General features: G+C 45.3%; 1 protein-coding gene across 1 annotated transcript in view; it reads right to left on the bottom strand.

The window, feature by feature from the left end:
- PARP4 (poly(ADP-ribose) polymerase family member 4) overlaps positions 1 to 20,482 on the bottom strand; it is a 72,329-nt gene that overhangs the window by 39,357 nt on the left and 12,490 nt on the right. The window contains exons 7-18 of the mRNA XM_018056522.1: positions 19,335 to 19,484; positions 18,675 to 18,812; positions 17,688 to 17,861; positions 14,214 to 14,374; positions 13,219 to 13,356; positions 10,868 to 10,963; positions 8,379 to 8,562; positions 8,035 to 8,191; positions 6,838 to 6,962; positions 4,705 to 4,836; positions 3,904 to 3,990; positions 1,468 to 1,632 (exon numbers count right to left, since the gene is read on the bottom strand). Coding sequence (XP_017912011.1) covers positions 1,468 to 1,632; positions 3,904 to 3,990; positions 4,705 to 4,836; positions 6,838 to 6,962; positions 8,035 to 8,191; positions 8,379 to 8,562; positions 10,868 to 10,963; positions 13,219 to 13,356; positions 14,214 to 14,374; positions 17,688 to 17,861; positions 18,675 to 18,812; positions 19,335 to 19,484 — 1,707 coding nt within the window. The remainder of the gene's footprint in view (positions 1 to 1,467; positions 1,633 to 3,903; positions 3,991 to 4,704; positions 4,837 to 6,837; positions 6,963 to 8,034; positions 8,192 to 8,378; positions 8,563 to 10,867; positions 10,964 to 13,218; positions 13,357 to 14,213; positions 14,375 to 17,687; positions 17,862 to 18,674; positions 18,813 to 19,334; positions 19,485 to 20,482) is intronic.

The following is a 20,482-nucleotide window of genomic DNA, read 5'->3' as shown; positions in this document are numbered from 1 at the left end:
AACACTGAATGGAAAGCAGCAACAGCAGCCTTGGTAGCGTCTCTGGCGATGGAATTAAGGATGGTTTAAAGTTTCCTCTTTGGCTTATTGGCGTTCTTTATGCTTATCAAAATTCTTCATAATGAGCACCCAGTACCAGCATAAAATTTAAAGAGACTGAACAGAATAAAAACAGGATGTCATTGAGCATATGTGTGTTTATTCTCTTCATCTCACAGACGTTCAGTTCAGTTCAGTTGCTCAGTTGTGTCCAACTCTTTGTGGACCTCATGATTCGCAGCATGCCAGGCCTCCCTGTCTATCACCATCTCCCAGAGTTCACCCGAACTTATGTGCATCGAGTCGGTGATGCCATCCAGCCATCTCATCCTCTGTTGTCCCCTTCTCCTCCTGCCCTCAATCCCTCCCAACAGCAGGGTCTTTTCCAATGAGTCAACTCTTCGCATGAGGTGGCCAAAGTATTGGAGTTTCAGCCTCAGCATTAATCCTTCCAACGAATACCCAGGACTGATCTCCTTTAGGATGGACTGGTTGGATCTCCTTGTAGTCCAAGGGACTGAAGAGTCTTCTCCAACACCACAGTTCAAAAGCATCAATTCTTCGGTGCTCAGCTTTCTTCACAGTCCAACTCTCACATCCATACATGACCACAGGAAAAATCATAGCCTTGACTAGACCCACCTTTGTTGGCAAAGTAATATCTCTACTTTTCAATATGCTGTCTAGGTTGGTCACAACTTTCCTTCCAAGGAGTAAATGTCTTTTAATTTCATGGCTGCAATCACCATCTAAAGTGATTTCGGAGCCCCCCATAAAAAGAGTCTGACACTGTTTCCACTGTTTCCCCAGCTATCTGCCATGAAGTGATGGGACCAGATGCCATGATCTTCGTTTTCTGAATGTTAAGCTTTAAGCCAACTTTTCCACTCTCCTCTTCCACTTTCATCAAGAGGCTTTTTAGTTTCTCTTCACTTTCTGCCATAAGGGTGGTGTCATCTGCATATCTGAGGTTATTGATATTCCTCCCGGCAATCTTGATTCCAGCCTGTGCTTCTGCCAGCCCAGCGTTTCTCATGATGTACTCTGCATGTAAGTTAAATAAGCAGGGTGACAATATATAGCCTTGACGGATTCCTTTTCCTATCTGGAACCAGTCTGTTGTTCCATGTCCAGTTCTAACTGTTGCTTCCTGACCTGCATATAGGTTCCTCAAGAGGCAGGTCAGGTGGTCTGGTATTAACCATCTCTTTCAGAATTTTCCAGTTTATTGTGATCCACAAAGTCAAAGGCTTTGGCATAGTCAATAAAGCAGAAGTTACATGTGTCTAAATCCCTAAAGCTCACTACAATTGTGTCTAAATCCCTAAATGTCACTACAATTGACTCTATGGCTCAAAGGTTAGGTTATTTAGATGCTGTTTCTTCCCTCTGCATAAATCACAACAAAGCTGCTGTCACCAAACAGACCTGAAGGTTCTCCTTCAGAGCCCTGTCCTGCTGCCAGGGTGCCACGGTGGCTGGCAGGAAGAAGACCGCACAGGCACCCTGGATGCTCAGCTCCGTGATGTAGGTGATTTTGATCAGGACTTTGGCCTTCGGGGGTAAGTTCCCGACACTGACGGTGAAGATGTCCTGAAATGGAAGTATATGAGTTAGCCTGTGTCACAGAAGCATCTCCATCCTGTGGGTGAGCCCCTCCTGTTACATGAATGGTCTGGTCACAACTTGCCTGTGAGAAGGGGACGTGGCCTCCAGACCAGCACTGGTTGTACAGAAGAAGAACCCAGAGCCCTTCCCCAGTGGTCTGGGATCAGAGGGGCTGCACCCAGTGGCCTCTGCTCCAGTGGAGACCACCCCACCCGCAACCCTATGGCCTCTCTGTGGCCACATGGCTCTGCCTAGGACGCCTGCCCGCCCCTCCCTGGAGACCACCTCCCCAACCCCAAGGCCTCTCTGTGGACACAGTATACCAGCAGGCTCCTGCTGGCTATAGAGCTGGAGCCTGTCATGCCAAGTTGGCCCTCATTTAACTCTTTTCTAGAAAATACATCATCTTACTTTTCAGAATAATTGCTTTGCTTTCTTTTAGTGAGTATTGCCAATCACTGTGTAAGGGAAAACTTCATGCTTAGTGAGGTCAGAAAGAGGCTGGATCATTTCCACTGAACCCACGTTGGGTGCCTCCTGACATGGCCAAGCCCGTGCTGTTTCACTCAACAGTGCTGCTGTGAAAACTCAGTGTGCTTAGGTTAGGGGTGTATGATATCACGATTACTGTGGATTTGAGGAGTCAATTGTTGTTACCTTTGACATCAAAGTGGGAATAAACAACGAAGACAGGATTATCACATGGCAGCAGCGCTCAGCCTCAAGGGAAGGGTATGGAGGCCAGGGCTTCCTGGAGAGGCGCCACCGGAGGTGTATGGTGGCACTGCTGATACAGGGTCTGGATGGGTGCCAGCTGTCACCCATGTGGTGTCACCCGGGTCCCCTACAGATTCCTAACTTGTCCCAAACCCGAAGGAATGCCGAGTGCTAGGCAGCCAGGTGAACTGAATTTCAGCTGAATCCCTCAGAGGACGAGGGGACCCATGGTTAGGGCACCTGGGACTCCTGACACAGAGGTATAACTCCTGCAGGCCTTCTTCACAGAGGCACTGTCTCCAGCCTTGCTTTTGGCACTCAAATTTTCTCTTTGTTTTTCCATTAACTTTTAATCTAACCTCTCTTGTTACTTTACCGCTTAAACACTGGGATTCCAAGCTGGGCCTCCACTTGGATAAACAGCACTGCTGCTGCTGCTGCTAAGTCGCTTTAGTCGTGTCTGACTCCGTGCGACCCCACAGACGGCAGCCCACCAGGCTCCTGTCTCTGGGATTCTCCAGGCAAGAACACCGGAGTGGGTTGCCATTTCCTTCTCCAATGCATGAAAGTGAAAAGCGAAAGTGAAGTCGCTCAGTCGTGCCCGACTCTTAGCGACCCCATGGATTGCAGCCTACCAGGCTCCTCCGTCCATCGGATTTTCCAGGCAAGAGTGCTGGAGTGGGGTGCCATTGCCTTCTCTGGATAAACAGCACTAGGGGCCTGTGTAATGCCACCACGCCCCTCTAGGGACCCCAGGGGACCCAGCACTTGGGCACAGGGGCAGCGAGCTCCTTGTGGAATAATCACCTCTTCTTGTTAATCCCCATTCTGCAGATTTATCCCTTAAATCTATTGTAATTTTAATAACTGCCTGTTCCAAACATCACATTTTGACAGTATTCTGGCGATGAGTTCTCCTCAGAGGTGTGTCTGAAGCACATGGCCTGTTTTTACAAATGACTGACATGTCTACACTGGAGAGGCTGCACGCAGCCCAGCACCTGCCTAAGGCATACTTAAAACATCTTACAGTTAAAGCAAGAAGCGCGTGGATGTGGCCCTGTGGCTCCTCCTCCCAGATCTCCACATCTGACCCTGTGAAGACCTAACCCTAACCATGGACCCAGTCCAGGCCCTGCAGATGTGCCTCCCTGAGACACGACTGGTGAAAACTGGATAAACTGCTAAGTGAGCTTAGTTCTGGGGGAAATGTAAATATCTTACCCTTCTATGGGAAGATGGAAATTATGTGCCCACATGGTTTCTTTCTGTTGTCATGTCTGGGGAACGCAGTTCCCAAGGACAGAAATGGCTCTTAGGATCCACTGGCAACCCTGGCCATTTCCTCTTTTACCTAAACAAGGACATGGGTCTCACTAGCCTCCCTTCCCAACTACATGAAACTCCAGGGCCTAAACCAGTAAAAATGATTCCACTTTCTAGTGAAATTTAGAATTTCATATGCTAAATTTCGAGTGAAAATTAGAATTTCATATTCTAAATCAATTTCCACTGACTTGGATGAACATCAAGTCTTACGGGTGTGTCCTGATCCATCAGGTAGGCGCCGTGGCCTTGACTGATCGCCACTCGGTACTCTCGCTGGGCTGCTTCCTTCTCTTTAATCTGAAAAAGACAATGTTGTACCAGTCACGATATGAACAGTGACTTCAGACTTTAATAAGGAAAACTTCATCAACATTTATTAAAACCCAGGTAAAAACAGAAAGCTAAGCATCCAAGATGAATGAAAACTTACATACAGCGATCATAAAAATGTACTTATCTAACAAGAATTTGAATCAGAAAAGGCCAATTGAAGAGGATGCTCTTTAAAAGCTGGGACCAAAATATTTGAGAGTTGATAGTGAAAAGGAAGTTTGGAGCTTTACTCTGAATTAATAAAAAATTAAGTTTGCCTTAAATTTGATAAAATGTGAGTTACTATTGCAACTGTAGACTCTTAGAACAAACAAAGAATTAATCAACTAATACTTCTTCTGGACATATTTTTCTTCATTCAGCTGGCTTTTATAGCAGGGTACAAAGGATCAGTATTTTTGCAAAAATACATAAAGGGCTTCACCAATTTTCCAATGTGTCTCTCAAACTTTTGATACTGAAACCACTGTTTGTTGAAGTGTCTGGACAAGGAATCTGGACAGGCAGGAACAGGGGCTAGCTAACCAGGGAGGGACGCCAGATGTCTAAATGGAGGCTGGCTATACAAGGGCCTGACTCTTCCAGGAACATCCCGTTTTACGACCAGGCTGCTACTCAGCCCAAAACTAAGGGACTCAGGATGGCCCATCCCACAGAACAGTTGGGGTTCTCCCTTACCTCTCCCACCACGTGCTTCCCATTGATGAATGCCTCGAAACCACACACAGCTGCCTTGTCGTCCAAGGGAAAAACGTATTTTGCCTCAATGGGCACACTACTTTGGTTTGTGTATGTTTGAAAAACAACGACCTGAAGAAGAAAAACCCGTATATTTGATGAAACTGCATGAATGATGTTTGCAGGAACAGCTATTAATGAAAAACTGCTGTGGATATGAGGCCCCAGAGGTCAGGACCCCATCCAAGTCACTGCCTTTGATGATGCACAGGCACCAAAAGGAAAGAAATTTTAGGTAAAGATGATGGAGGATTTTTACTAGGACTTACAACAGAAACTAATATACTGTACACATTTTTGACATCTTAATCTTCCTCCTTCAAATGCAACTAGTGTTTGAGTTCAGTTTGGTTGTTAAACTGAAAACATTAAGCTTACTCCAAGAAGTCCAGAGTGGACTATGTACAGCCAAGTTCCCTGCTGCCAGCCTGTGTGGACACTCAAGTCAAACTACAGGCCAGCTATCCAGAAATGAGAGGAAGGTTCATGGCTGCACCACGAGTTATGTGTGGGGCAAACTTCTCCACGGAAAAGCCTTATCAAACAGTGTCTAATCCACAGTGACACATGGAGGACACAGGCCGCTCCTGCAACACTTGTGTGCACCGGGACCCTCACGTTCACTATGCAGAACAGCCACCACTGACGGGCAGCCCAGCATTACTGTCTCATCTGCACCCAAGGAAACCACCGTGGAATGGCCACCACCAACAGGCAGCCTAGCGTTACCGTCTCATCTACACCTGAGGAAACCACCACATTGACCAGGCTGGAGAAGGATAAGCACAAACTCCAAACTGGGCTCTCAAACCCCAGGGCTCTGCTGCAGTCAACACCAGTTCCCCCACAACTCAATCCATCCCAGTCGGAATGACGAGTTCAGACTAGTCTTTATCATATTGTTCAGTGCCTCCTCATTCAAACAACAGTACAAGCACTCACCCTGTGGAGTCTGGGAAGAACTGACATGCAGGTGAAGCCTGAGTCACAGGAAGTGGCAGTCATGGGCTCACAGCTACTACACGGCCCCAAAGAGAGGAGCGCCTATAGTGCCCTGCCTGGAGTCCACACCTGGGTCCTTCCCATAGCCAGACACGGTGCCCCCAGCGGCTTCAGGGCTGTGGGGGTGGGTCAGCACGGGCAGGGGTGGAGGTCAGACACACCCACGTGGTGTCAGCCTCAGGGGTGACAGGTAGGCTCTTCCCCGCCCCACCCCCGCCTTTCCCAGGCAGGTGCTCACTAAAGACCAGCCCCACTTCCCTCTGAAGGACCACAGCCAGTCTCTCCCGCCAGCCCGTCTTCCTCCCCCTGCAGGCCTTGCTCCAGCCTACATCCCTGCACGGTGTGCTCCTGGACAGACCTGTGTCTCCTAGCTGGTCATCCTGACTGTCCTCAACTTGGGGAGGAGGGTGGGGGCCGGAGTAATCCCGTGAGAACACAGCTCTGACAGGTCACTGCAACTGTCTTCCAAAGGCTCACACCGCGTGTCTGTCTGTGCCTGACAGGAGTGCCTGCCACCTCCTCACGTACTTCCAACCGCGGACCCCTCACACTGCTCCTCAGGGGCCCCCACCCTCCATGCTGATCCTCAGTATCCCTTCCACCCTGCTCCCTGGTGCCCCCACTGCTCCTCAGTGCTCCCCCACCCCCTCTTCACCCTGATCCTCGCTGTACCCCATGTTAGGTGCACTCCTGCCTCAGGGCCTTTGCACATGCCCTTCTACCACCTGGAATGGGCACCTCAGATGTCCCTTCTCAGGAGGACTTATTGGCCACCGTGTTCACCAATCCATCGCCTCCTATCTGCCCTGGTTTTCTCTCCAGCAGGCCCATGTTACATATTTGATTTATTTCCCGAGTTCACTGCCTGGTTCTGCTCTACCAGGCAGGCTTTCCTTAGGCTGCTCCTTGCGGTTCACCTAGAGTTTAGGATGGCCCCGGGGCACACACTGGGTGCTCAATGAACAAACAAATTTTAGAAATGTACATGTTTAGTTCATGCAACTGTAATCCATTCTTGTGTATGATTTACGTTCATTTAGTTTAAGCATCACAAAACCACGAAGAACATACCTGGGCTACAAAGTCTATTATTTTCCCCTTGATATGAACATCCTCCAGAGGAACTGAATTCCCAGAGCCATCCTGGAGGCCGGCCTTGATGTCGGGGAAAGGCATGCTGCCTGGAAGCTGGTGATCTGAAAGTCAGAAACATTCATATCAGCTTTGAAAGCCTTCCCTCCACTGTGTGTTTCTGTCACTTTGACCTTTATTCCTTCCCCTTCCCTTCAAACCTTACATTTTAGGGTAAGTGGACAAATAGCATTTTATGATTTTCAGTCACCATTTCTGAAAAGTTAACCCACATGAGATGGGGTGAGGGAAGCATTCCCAATGGGCATGCTGTCTTTTCAAAGTCTACCAACTATGCGGCGTCATCTTGCAAATTCAGAGTTTAAACATACACAAGTACACACAGGTCTTCAGAACACCTATTAAGTGTACCTCAAGTATGAATCTGGGTTTCTGCACCCCCTGCTCAGTCAGCGTTGTCACTGTGCCATAGAGCTGCAGTGACAGGAGGTCTCTCAGACTTCAGTCCCAGGAAGCCCCTGTCCTCAGGAGTCATGTGGGGATGGTGCCGGACTGGGCTAGAGAGGCAGATACACTCTCATGAGATACACACTTAATGACTCCCAGAGGAAAACAGGGGTCATGTTCTACATGAAGCCATATGTTTCTGATAAAAAAGAATTTGATCACAGTTTAAAATGCTGATGTGTTTTTAAATGCTATCAATTAATATTATACTAGTTTGAATTTACAATTTTCTGAGAAGCAGTCACCTTCTGCTGACACACAAGCTGCACATGGCGACTTTGCAGCCCCTTCACCGTAATGCAGGTGTTGATGTCATTCCCACAGGGGAGAAGCTGAGCCCAGAATTATCAGGTTTGTCTGAGATTGCATAGCCTGGTAACTGGCAAGCTTCTGAACTCTAAGGCTGTGTCTTCTGCACTACGACACCTAGACTTGGTTCGGGGGGCGGTAGCTCAGCCTCAGTGCGTTAATGAAGTAACAGGGGGCTCTGATATCACCCAATCTCTCAATCACCCCGGGTTTTGTTTTTATAAAATAAAAAAGGAAATTAAGTATTTATGTAAGAAATCAGAGATATAGTTACCAAACATGAATACAAATGTCACTGAAAATACAATGTTTAAGTTCTATAAACATCACAGAGAAAAGCAGTCAAAAAAGCCATCTTACCTTCAACTGCTGAAAAATTTGAAAACTCAGGCCTGTCTTCCTCTAATTCCGTATTATCACAAGGGTTAAAGTCCTTTATTTCATCTCCAGGTACAGAAAATTTAACAATATATTTCATTTTAACCTGATTGGTTTTGTATACAACAAATTCGTCATCCTAGAGAAAACAGAAGTTTAATAATAAAGGAAAAAAAACTTTATTGGCAAACGTTTTCATAAAAGCAGAATTTCATGTTTGTTAATTTAGAAACTGTTGAATTCAGACAGTAGCTATACAGTAATTATTTAAACTTAAACATATTTGATAAAAACAGGAGCCCGTCTGTCTGCCTCGATAGAAATACCTCAAAGTCCGAGCTGACCATATCCGTTCCCCGCACCCCATGGACGCTGTTGTACTCAGGCGGTGCCTCTGTCAGGGAGAAGTCTCGCTTGTGCAGGTCCAAGCACCTGCCAAGGGCGACATCACAGACGACCAGGAGTCGGGTGCCATCTGTCTGTCCAGGGTGCGAGTACTTGATGCTTGTACTGCACATCACAGGAAGTAAGCACATATGTGTTTTACTTTACAGTTACATGGCAACACTATTTTATACATGCAGGAAAACCAGAATCCAAATGACTTTGCTAGTAGATTATTCCAAATTTTACTGTTATTGAAGTATCGCTGAAGATTCCATTTAGAACTCTATTTACTTATTTATTTAAAATTTTTACGTAAAACACACATTTACTGCTCCTCTGCTGTGCTAGGCAGCTCTTTATCAGCTACTAAAATGTACAGACTGAGGAAAGAGAAGGAAGAAGCCCACCTGATAAGAAGAAAAAGTGGATTAATTCCTGGCACTGAAGTTCAGAAAGAACATGAAATGCCATGTAAGAACTGGTCAAGGGACAAACAATGCTACACCCTCATGAAGCCTTCTGGATCCAAGTGGAAAAACAAAATGTCTAGTGATGCCCAAACAAGCAATTTCATTTAACTGTCTTAGGAACCAACCAACAGCTTTAATAAAATAACTTTTGTGTCAAGAGTTCAGGCTGGGTGCCTTGGGGGGCACTGTTGAGGACACACCTCTAAAACTTGCACTTCTGTTTGTGCTAATGGGTGCCCTATATTTATAAACACAGGACCCCGACTACCCCACCCTCCTCCTGCTATCTATTCCCCTTCCCTCGGCCCCCACCTCCCTCCTCGCCCCTCACCATCAGCAACTGTCTCTCTGGCTTGTCTGCGAACCAGCTCTCAACCTACTGCAGTCTGGTCTGTTTGCACTTCCTCACTAAAACCCTACTGTGCATATCCACTGAGGAGTTCAATTTGGTTAATTCAACTGACTGGAGTTTGCCTTTTGAAAAATATTTTAACATATGAAAGTGCTTACTTGGAAATACTTTGCACATAGGAAAGCATTTATTCTATAAATGTTAAGTCTCAAGAATAATAAGACAGCTATCGTAGCTGCCGCCAGCTCAGGAAAAAGAGCATTATTAATCTTGTCTTTCTTTCTCGGTGTCAGCACACAGGCACATGCCCCTCGGTAATAATGTTATGTGGACAGAGTCACTCTGTGGTCTGGTCCTAAGGCTTATCCATTTGACACACGCAGCTGGAGGGCACCTGGTTAACCCACCCGCGCACATACACACATGGAAACGTCGGACCACACCAGCACAACACCCACCCCACTGTCCAATCCCCACTTGTCTACGTATATCAGTATTTATTAGGGTGGTGATTCTCAGCCCAGATTGTGTGTTAAGTCATACATGGAGCAGAGAAACTACTGGGAGCCCAATCTCGGCCCCTGAGTCCCTGACTGAGCTGATCTGAGTGAACTCTGCACCAGCACTGTCTGAAAGCTTGCGGGTGATTCCACATGCAGCCAGGATGGGGTGCACTGCCCCCTAACCACCGAGTCACATCATCACAGCTGCTCTTCAGCTCCATGAGATGACGGGACCCTTTTCCAGGAAGGGAGACTCACCAACACCTAAAGGTGTTGACATGTCTTTCAATACAACAGTGTGAAATGGTCTCATTCTTTTTTGATTTGCATGTTCTTGATCACTAATTTCTTCAAGTGTGTCCATACATGTTTCCTTTTCATATCTTTTGCCCTTTGCTTACTGGGTATTCCTCCTCTCACTGATTTGGGGGACTCCTTAAATTCCTGGATAGTCATCCTCTGTCCTGGGCCTGAACCTGTCATTTTCTTAGTTTTGTGACCTGAATGCAAGTTACTTAAACTCCATGAATGTGTTTCATCTTCATAAAATGATTCCCAGTACCACTGTGAGGTTATCAAACAACATACTTGAAGCACTAAACCTGATGCTTAGTAAGTTCAATATGCTGTAGCTGAAATGAAGGTATTATTAGATATTATCAGATATTATTCCAGGCCCTGTCTGTGAGTGAGGTCATGTGCTAGAGAAATCAGGACCACCGGCTCTGGAGAAGACAATGTTCTGTGTGGCTTTCGGCAAGTCACCCCCTCTGTCCCACAGTGTTCTCATCTGTGATAGGGGTGGGAGTCACAAGGCCTGACCGCAGAGGTTTGCTGTGAGACTGAGTGAGTAAATACAGGTAAAAGCTCTTAGGATAGTACAATCACTAAGATGATTTCAAATATAATTTTCCCAAATATCCACCACAAGACAGGCTTCTACAATATACTGAGAAAACTGGCTGCTTTAATTATCTGTTCTTGGTGAGAAATCCTCACCAAGCCAAGACAGGTGAAAACTTGGTAAAAACTTGTAGCAAGTATTGGTCACGTCTCCTTGGTGACGGGTGTGTATGATGTGATTAAAAAGATATGGTACTGACCTGAGTGAATCGCTGAAATATATCCCACTCCCGAGATTTCCAATGTCTGTTCTCTCCATGCCACGATCTTCAACTACTTTGGGTAAAAGCAACCCACTGGAAAAGAACATTATAGTGATTTACTAGAAAAAAGGAATCTTTCATTATAGCCTCACAATTCTGGCCAAGAAAGGAGCTATTTAACGACTTCTGTGAAACAAACCAGACACAGACAAACACTACAAGACTTCACTAGTATGTGCAATCTGAAAAGTCGAACTCATAAACCTAGAGAGTAGAGTTGTGGTTTCCAGGGGCTACAGGTGGGGGAAGCTACAGGGGGTGGTACTAGTAAAAAATCACGAACTTCCAGTTACAAAACAAAAACACTCTGGGGATGCAATGCCCATAGTGGTAACTGTTTGTGATGATACTGTACACCGGAAGTCTGCTAACATAGTATTAGATCTTCTGTACTCACCACAAGAAAAAGAAAAGGTAAGGCTGTGAGATGACAGATATGCTAATTAACTTGATTGCGGAGATCTTTTCATAATAAATATGTATATTAAACCATCACATTGTACAACTTTAAGAAATCATGTTGTACAACCTAAAGATATACAATTTTTATTTGTCAATCATAACTCAACAAACCTGGAAAAAATATACCAACTGAAAGTCAATAAATAAATAATTAGCATGAAGTGAAAAGAAAAATGTATTTCAAAGTAACCTCAGAGTAGGAATTCCAGGTGCCATTGAAATGGACAGCCAACACTGTTTTTCATCACCATCTGGACTGGCTGGCCAGCTAGCCATTGCCCACCCTCAGGCTGGGCCCATGAAGGGCTCAGCAGAACAGCCATGAGGCCAAGGCTGACTGTACTCCCATTGCAAGTTCCTGCTTTCTAGAACTCTCTGCAATCAAACAAACCAGATTATTTCAGGAAGGTGGGAGAACAGAGACTCCTGTCTTTTATTACATCTGAAGTTTATGTTCTGTGTTATGAAATAGAATTAATTTTGTAAAATGGCTTGGGGGATGTACTTAAAATAATCTTTCTTACTCAAAGATTGTTTTTACTGCTTCATTTTATTTTAAATTTTCAAATCTTCACTCCACTTGGAGTTTGTGTGAGGAATGAAGTAAAGATCCAACTTTATATTTTTTTCCAGACAGTTAACCATTTATATCCATATATGGTACTGAAGAAAATAAACTTCTCCCATAGAGATAAAAGCTAATTTTATCATATATTAAAGCCCCTATGTTTTTGCATTTATTTGTGGATTTTTATTTTGCTGCCTCATCCATTTCTCACCTCACTGTTTTACCCAGTAAAGCTTTATGTTTTTAACATCTGACTGGTTAATCCTCTCTGGTTATCCTTCTTTTTCAGAATTACCCTGGTAAATTCAAATTAAAAAAATATATAGGCTATAGAATTAGCTTTTCTTTTCTTAAAAAAAATCTTGTTAGTAGGCTTATTACTTATTTATTTATGGCTGTGCTGGGTCTTCGTTGCTGCTCATGGGCTTTCTCTAGTTGCAGCGAGCATGGGCTACTCTCTAGTTGTGGTGCACGGCTTTCTTACTGCAGTGGCTTCTCTTGTTGAGGAGCATGGGCTTTGGCGTGGACAAGTTTCAGTAGTTGCAGCTTCTGGGCTCTAGAGCACAGGCTCAATAGCTGTGGTGCATGGGCTTAGTGGCTCCGCACCATCTGGAATCCTCTCAGATCAGGGACTGAACCCGTATCTCCTGCACTAGCAGGCAGATTCTTTACCACTGAGACACCAGGGAAGTCAACTGTTAGTATTCTTATTGTGATAGCACAAAATGCATAGGTCAATTCAAGGAAAACTTGTATCTTTCTAATCAGCTTGTCTTTGGGTTCTTCTGAAGCAGTTAAAGCTTTTTCCAGGGGGAGCCTGCATGTTTATAAGTCTTTGGTAGGGGATTTAACTAAGATCTAGATTTAACCATGCTTTCCCTTGCTCCTTGTGACTTCAGTTTCAACTCCAATATTAAGTGTTATTCAAAGCTAACAGAAATTAGAGCTATGTTTTGAATATATAATTCATGGCATCTGGGAGTTCTAATTTCTAGACTGTCTTTGAGTTAGATACACAGAGAAGAGTCAGGACATAGAGAATCCCCTTTCTTCAAGACTCAATTTGTTTCCATGCACTGCACTTTAAAATATATAATAAATAACATATGACTTAAATTACATACTTAACTATAAAGTGTTCCATTTTCTCCGCAATTCAATAAGCTGGCTGACTTTAATGGAATAGATCCACGTACTACAGAAAAAAAGTCTAACTGTGAGCTGAAAAGTCTGGAAAATAGAGATGGTGTGCTCTTACCGGGACAGGATTCCCATGAAGCTCTGCACAGGAGACCCATGCAGCAAGTGCCTGACATTGCCAAGGTGGCCCTGGAACTCTGTGGTTTCACTCACTCTGCCAACTCTAAATATCTGCAAGATGTCCACTGGACTCTTACTGTAGAATTAGAAGAAAACCTTGAGATTACATAATTGAAAGCACAATAAAAAATTGTTAGCAGCAGAAAACCCCAAACTGCCCAAATGTCCATTATTAGAGAACTGATTCAATGAATCACAATGCAACATTTCTTGGAAATACTATGCAGCCATTAAAAAATACTCTCTTAAAAATAAGTAAGGATGTGAAACAAAACTTACAGTAAGATGTAAGTGTTATAAGTAGGTTATAAAACATCATGCAAAATATCCCATATTTTATCAAACATATAATATACAGAATATACGAATTGAATATGTTCCTTCATTCATGCATTCATTCAACAAACATACTCTGCAATCATTCAACAAACATACTATGTGCTAAGTACTCTACCAGCAACAGAAATAAGAAAACCCGTCTCAGCCTTGCCAAGCTGACACCCTGACGAGACAAGGTCAAGAAGGTAATAAACAGCTGACCTTCTGTGCTGCTTAGCAGTCCAGTCAGGTTCAGAGAGAGATCCAAAACATGTTTCTTCACCTTAAAATCTTAATTTGAGTGGATTTTCCCATGTAATACCCTTTAGCACTCAAACACTGCATTTGTGAACAAACTCCAGTACTCTCTCATCTCAATTTTTAGAATTTAATTCTGTGCAACAGTAGGTGAACTTGGAATGGACTGCAACAGTGGGGAGTGTTTAAGCACAGAACACAGCTCTGAGCCCTATTATAGACACAGAAGTAAGTATCTGTCATCACACCGTGATTACCCTGCAGTGAGGATTAATTATCTAGGTGTGTGAAGATCTGCTCTACCAGAATCTGAAGCAGGCTAAAGAGCAGACCCTCACCTATCTCCTGTAATCCTACCTGTGATTATTCTGCAGCAACTCTTCTCTTACTCTCAAAAATTCTTCAGTGTTCGGTTCAACATACTCAACTTTGCATCTCAAAGCTCGGTATTTGGCAAGAGACGGTGGGTTGGGTTTGGCCAAATTAGTTTCACAGACATTAACCATGTCTCTTATTAGCTGTAAGTAGAAATGATTACAGTCATTTCTACTGCATTTCTCAAAAAGGTTGAATCAGCTTTTTTCACCGCCAACAAACTCAGTATGAGCAAAGAAAGAAACCCAAATAAACTGCAAAAACCGCCAAATATTCGCAATTCACAACACAGATTAAGCTTCTTAACTTAACAAAGGTCCTAAAAACCATGAATAAAAACATCAAGACCCAAGAGAGAGAGGCAAAGGACACGAACAGACAGTCCACAGAAGAAGAAACACAAACATCCCTAAAACATCTGGAAAGGTGCTCATACTCACTACACCGAAGCCGTTTCTAGTCCATATACATGGTGAACTTTGACAAAGACAAAGCTCATAAGATGACAGGAAACGGAAACTGTCATTCACCAGCCGTGAGAGGCCAGCACAGAGAAACCCTCAGGGAACCGGACAAAATCACCCCAGTTACTGACGTGTTTATTCTTTAGAGCTGCACTTCTCCCTTGGGGACTGCCTCTCAGAGATGCCCCTGCACAAGAACAAGACACCAGACACACAGAGCGTTTACTTCCCGTGGCATCGTTCACTGTGTCTGGCAGGGATGGGTGGAGTATGCCCACCCAGGGGCATGTCCCACTGTGGACCAGAATGAGGGTGGTCTCCACACTCAGAGTACATTATGTCGGGCAAAGAAAACAGGTGTAGGACAGTGAAGAGGGTATATGACTTTTTACATAGAAAAAGGGGGAAGGACTAAGCATGTTTGTTCATTTTCACATTTATTTGCATAAAGAAATGGTGCAGACAAACAGGAAACTAACAAGCATGGTTATGTGTTGGGGAAGAGGAGCTGGAATAGGGGTGGTGAAGACAGGGTGCAACAGAGTACACCTTTTAAATATAATTTTGACTTCTGAATCATGAGGATGTGTGACCTACTGAAAATACAGAATCCAGGTTAACAGTATTTGGGTGGGCAGCACACACACCCTCTCAGTAGCAAAACCAGGAACTGAAGTTACACTCAGTGTTGAGGAAATCATGGAACTTTAAACATGGAGGTCCTTCGTCGTCTCATTCACTAGCTCATCTCATTTGTTGGTTCCTCATATATTTTGGATTATAGACTCCTCTGGGAATCTGTGCGTGCATGCATGCTAAGCCGCATCAATCATGTCCTTTACCACTAGCACCACCTGGGAATCTGTGGGAAGCTGTAATTTCCCCCAAACATGCAAAATTTAACATCTACAAACTCCTCTGAAGTCTAGAGGTCATGGATCTCTGATTTTGTCCGGAATCCTTCATGCTCAGATGCAGCAACCCAGAGTCAGAGGGTGCTGCCTCACCCGGGACAGGGTGAGCCCTGTCTGCCTTCCTGCTGTTCTCTGTGAAAGAACAGCTCCTTCCCCCACTTCTGAGCAGTCTCAGTAATTCTGTTCTCCTCAGCAAAAACTGGCTTAGCTATGCACACATGACTCGCTTCTGGCTAAAGAAATAGCCAAGACCTGGCAGCAACCCATGCCCATTGACAGATGAATGGATAAAGATGTAATACATATATACAGTGGAATACTGCTGCTGCTGCTAAGTCGCTTCAGTCATGTCCGACTCTGTTCAACCCCATAGACGGCAGCCCACCAGGCTCCCCCGTCCCTGGGATTCTCTAGGCAAGAACACTGGAGTGGGTTGCCATCTCCTTCTCCAATGCATGAAAGTGAAAAGTGAAAGTGAAGTCGCTCAGTTGTGTCCGACCCTCAGCGAACCCATGGACTGCAGCCTTCCAGGCTCCTCCGTCCATGGGATTTTCCAGGCAAGAGTACTGGAGTGGGGTACTCAGTCATAAAGAAGAATAAAATAATGCCTAAAATAATGCCATTTGCAGCAACACGGATGCAACTAGAGATTATCACACTAAGTGAAGTAAGTCAGACAAAGACAAATATCTATGATGTCACTTGTATGTGGAATCAATATTGTTGTTGTTCAGTTGCTAAGTCATGTCCAACGCTTTGTGACTCCATAGACTCCTCTGTCCATGCCTGTGACATGCCAGGCTCCTCTGTCCATGAAATTTCTCCAGGCAAGAACAGTGGAGTGAGTAGCCATTCCCTTTTCCAGGCGATCTTCCCAACCCAGGGATCAAATCCACGTCTTCTGCATTCAGGTAGATTCTTTACTGTCTGAGCCACCAGGGAAGCCAAATGAACTTATTTATGGAACATAAACAGACTCACAAACATAGAAAATAAACTTATAGTTACAAAAGTGAAGGGATAAGTTAGGAGTCTGGGATTAACAGATACATACCCTTACATATAAAAGAAATAAAAAATCAAGGATTTACTGTAGCATATGGAGCTATATTCAACATCTTACAGTACCTATCATGGAAAAGAATCTGAAAAAGTACATGTGTGTATATATATGTGTTATATATATATATATATATATATATATATATAGCTATGTGTATATATAAAACCTAGCCACTTTGCTGTACACCTGAAACTAACACTGTATTATAAATGAACTATACTTAATTTAAAAATAATTAAAAAAAGAAAAATAAGAGGGTACTGGGGGCATCCTCCAAGAGACATAAGAAGAAACCATCTAGGAGGGATGCTGTGAACTGATGGGAAGGGGAGTTGGCAGGGGCGGGGGAGCCATTCCTGCAGGAAGCACAGAGGTGGGAAGAGGCCAGGCTCCAGTGAGGTCGCAGCCTTGAGTGAACTGGACCTGTGGCCACCCCACAGCTGCACTTCTCGTCCTACAGGGTGACAAGCTTCCTCATTGTTCAAATCAGGAGCAGCTTTCTGTTTCTTCTAGGAAATAATCCTACTTATCTCCTGATCCGGAAAGTCATTTCACAACATAGCAATTTTGAAAATTCTTTTTGTGTGTGTTTGAGTGTATGTGTGTGTGTGTCGGGGGGGACTGTGCTGGGTCTTCCTTGCAGGCTTCTCTAGATATGGCGTGCGGGCTTAATTGCCTATGACCAGGTAGGATCTTAGTTCCAAGGCCAAGCACTGAACCCACATCCCCTGCATTGGAAGGTGGATGCTTAACCACTGGACCGTCAGGAAAGTCCCCAGCGTAACAATTCTAAACACTTGCTTCTGCACCACTCTTCCAACACAGGCTCTTTTGGGAGTGTGATTCAGGTAACTTCCGTAAGGATCTCAATTACCCCCAAATGGCTCAACTGTTTGTTTTTGAGGAATCTCGAGAGCCAAATTTTGTGATCCAGTGTTATCTCAGTCAGATGTGAAAGATCCCTCTCCCCTGTCCCCACAAAGTGTAAACTGAACCCCAAGGTGCAGAGGCTTACCTGGCACAGGTCCTCCTTCTTAGCCAGCAGGCTCAGGCTGACCTTCTCGGCCACAGCAGCTCTGTGAGGGATTAATCTGTAGAACTCGGTCAGCAACGTTTGCAGTTGCTCCTGTGTTTCTCCATTTCTCATTGCTTCCTTTACCAGGAGGAGAATTCCCTCTGCCTTGCTCACCTTTAAATAGAAGATGACACATGATTATTAAAATTTAACTTGATAATCTAGAAAAAGTAAAGTAACTTGTATAAAAATACCTAAAATGGTTCTTAGATACATCATGACTATTAGCTTTCGACTGGACACGTACAAAGCAAGCTTGATGCTCTTGAAAATGCATCTCATTTCCAAAGTGGGACGGGCTTAACTAGAGGAGGGAACCAGAGTCTTCAGTGTCAGCGTGTCTGCATCCACGTCCGCGTCCACAGAGAGGAGCTCTCACTAGGGGACTTCCTTCCACACGAGACATTTAGGAAGACGTCTGGATCACACTCAGGCATGAAGCCCACCAGAACACCTTTTTCATCACACAAGCGCCTTTGGACTTGATCCCATTACTTTCTCCATGAGTTATTTCAATGTGCTAGTGCAGCCACACACGCTCTACCCCTGGGAACACCTTCTTCACCTGCTCCTTCAATTGTACACAATCAAGAAGAGCCTCCTGATGGCTGCAGGTACACCTGCCCTTCCCCACATGGTCGAAGGCTCAAGACGGTCACTCTGAAGTGAGTGGTCTGTACCTCTCCCTGAAGACCCACAGTGCCCATGTCCCAGGCCTGCCCTGCGCTGCTCCCAAGGCTGACGCTGCAGATGGGACTCTTCCTCGGAAGCCCATTTCCCAGCAGCGCCCCTCGCGCCCCTCTCTCCAGTGCGAGAAGAAGAGCAGCAGCACAGCGGGAGTCTGGTTCAGACGAGGCACAGGCCTCTAAGCCACAAGCAGAAGGCAGGCTTGCCTGGCAGAACCTGCTTCCAGGACACGGCACTCACGTCATTCAGGCTTATCATGCCCACGGGTCTCAGCAGCGTGTCCTCCAGGCAGCCGAGGGCTTCTGTCCAGAGCATCTCCACCAAGCCGCTCACCTCGGGGCTCAGGGCATTTGAGTTTATTACCTCCTCCAAAAGCAACTGCAACCACAGAGAAACACCCACAAAGAGTTCATGAGTGTGCCCTTTTAAACCTGAGATGAACAGAGGTATGAGAGGAAACAGCCCATGTCATCCCAGGAGAGGGTGACTGTTAACGCTGGGCCCCTCCCAACTTGTCCCTGCTCCTTGTCCTCCTCTCTCGACCCTCTTCTCTTTTACCCTCATGCTGTTGTCCCTCATGCTGTTGTCCCTCCTGCCTTTTTCTGCACCCTGCAATTCTTTAGGCCTGCTGTGGCATTAAAGATCAAGTGGCATTAAGGGTTTGAGGACCTGGCCTGGCTCCCGGCCTGGCTCCCAGTGAAATCTCTGGGAAGCTGGAACGTCTGTGACTCGTCCTGGGACTCACTCCCCACTCAACTTTGAGCCTCTCTGTGGGCCCCTCTTCCCTTCTTTTAACTCCTATTCTCGTCTCTTGCCAGCTTTTCATTTGTCATGAAGAAAACATTTCTGTTTAATCTGTTTAATCAGTAATACAGAAGAATATGTAGAAATCAAGCTTACTGCTTGCAGTTTTTCAGATGCTAACTGGGTTGCTTCGGGTGTAAAATGTTCTCTCAGTAGAAAGCCTTGTTTCTTCAGTTCCTCAATATAATTCTCATAGTATTCACTTGCGTCTGCAGAAGTTTTCTTCACAGAGGACTGCTTCCTGGTCTGTAAGTTACAGCATGTAGCAGTGTCAGGACATGAGCTCACGGAAGCCTATTAGCACATCGACCTTTGCTGAACACCAGCCGGGTGCCACGGTTGGGGTGGGGGTGGGGGTGGGGGAATAGGGTCACAGATATGGCGCTGCTGCCAGTTTCCTGCTGTAACGGAGCTGAGAAACTAGTATTTCAAGGAATTACTTAACATTTTCAATTCTTGACAAAACAGCCTAAGACCTGCAAGTTGGGGGGAAAGTTTGAGAGGCAAGTCAAGTGGGAAAGAAGGCTTTCCCACTGGACTCACGAAAGAGCCTCAGGACATGTATTCAGAGCCCAGAATCTGACCTTACACACCATCCTACCCTGCTTTGAAGTCTGGCTTCTTCTAGCCTTCCAGAAATGAGAAAAACCGGGTGAGGCGAGGAAAGAAAAATACCTCAGAGATGAGGCATTGTTACAGACAGGCACAGCCTAAATGAAAGGACTGGCCTAGCCAAGGAGAAAGGGAGAGGTGCTGGCAGGTCACACAGACAAAGGCAGAGGCAAACACCGTGGTCACTCCCGCTGTCCTGATGGGTGTCTGTCCTCCCCAAATCCTGCCCCATCCCAACCTCAGTGAACATGGAGGGCTTGCCCAGTGGGGCTGTGGAGACCCTGCAGGCTGTGCATGAGGGCTGGATCACATGCGGCCAATAACCCTGCCCCACTGGCCGCAGGACACATACCATGTCCATGTCACTCCATTCAAGCAGGGCAAATTAAAAACAAAAATGAACAAGGGCCAAGATCCAATAAAATAAATTTTTACACACAAAAAAATAAAAAAAGGTAAAATTTAACCTCATTTTGGAAGATTTCTACCACAATGGATTAACAAAGGACAAGGGCCAGAGAAGCTGTCTGTCTCATCAGGGAAGGTTATGCCTGTTGAGGGAACACTCACCCAGGAGCAGAAGGGCCAGGCTGGGGGAGGGAGGCTGGGAAAGCAGAAGCAGCTCTGACACA

The sequence above is a fragment of the Capra hircus genome, chromosome 12 (genome assembly GCF_001704415.2).
Source record: "Capra hircus breed San Clemente chromosome 12, ASM170441v1, whole genome shotgun sequence".
Classification (NCBI taxonomy): domain Eukaryota; kingdom Metazoa; phylum Chordata; class Mammalia; order Artiodactyla; family Bovidae; genus Capra; species Capra hircus.
Note: the sequence above shows the minus strand (reverse complement) of the source record. Positions and strands in the feature narration are given on the sequence as shown.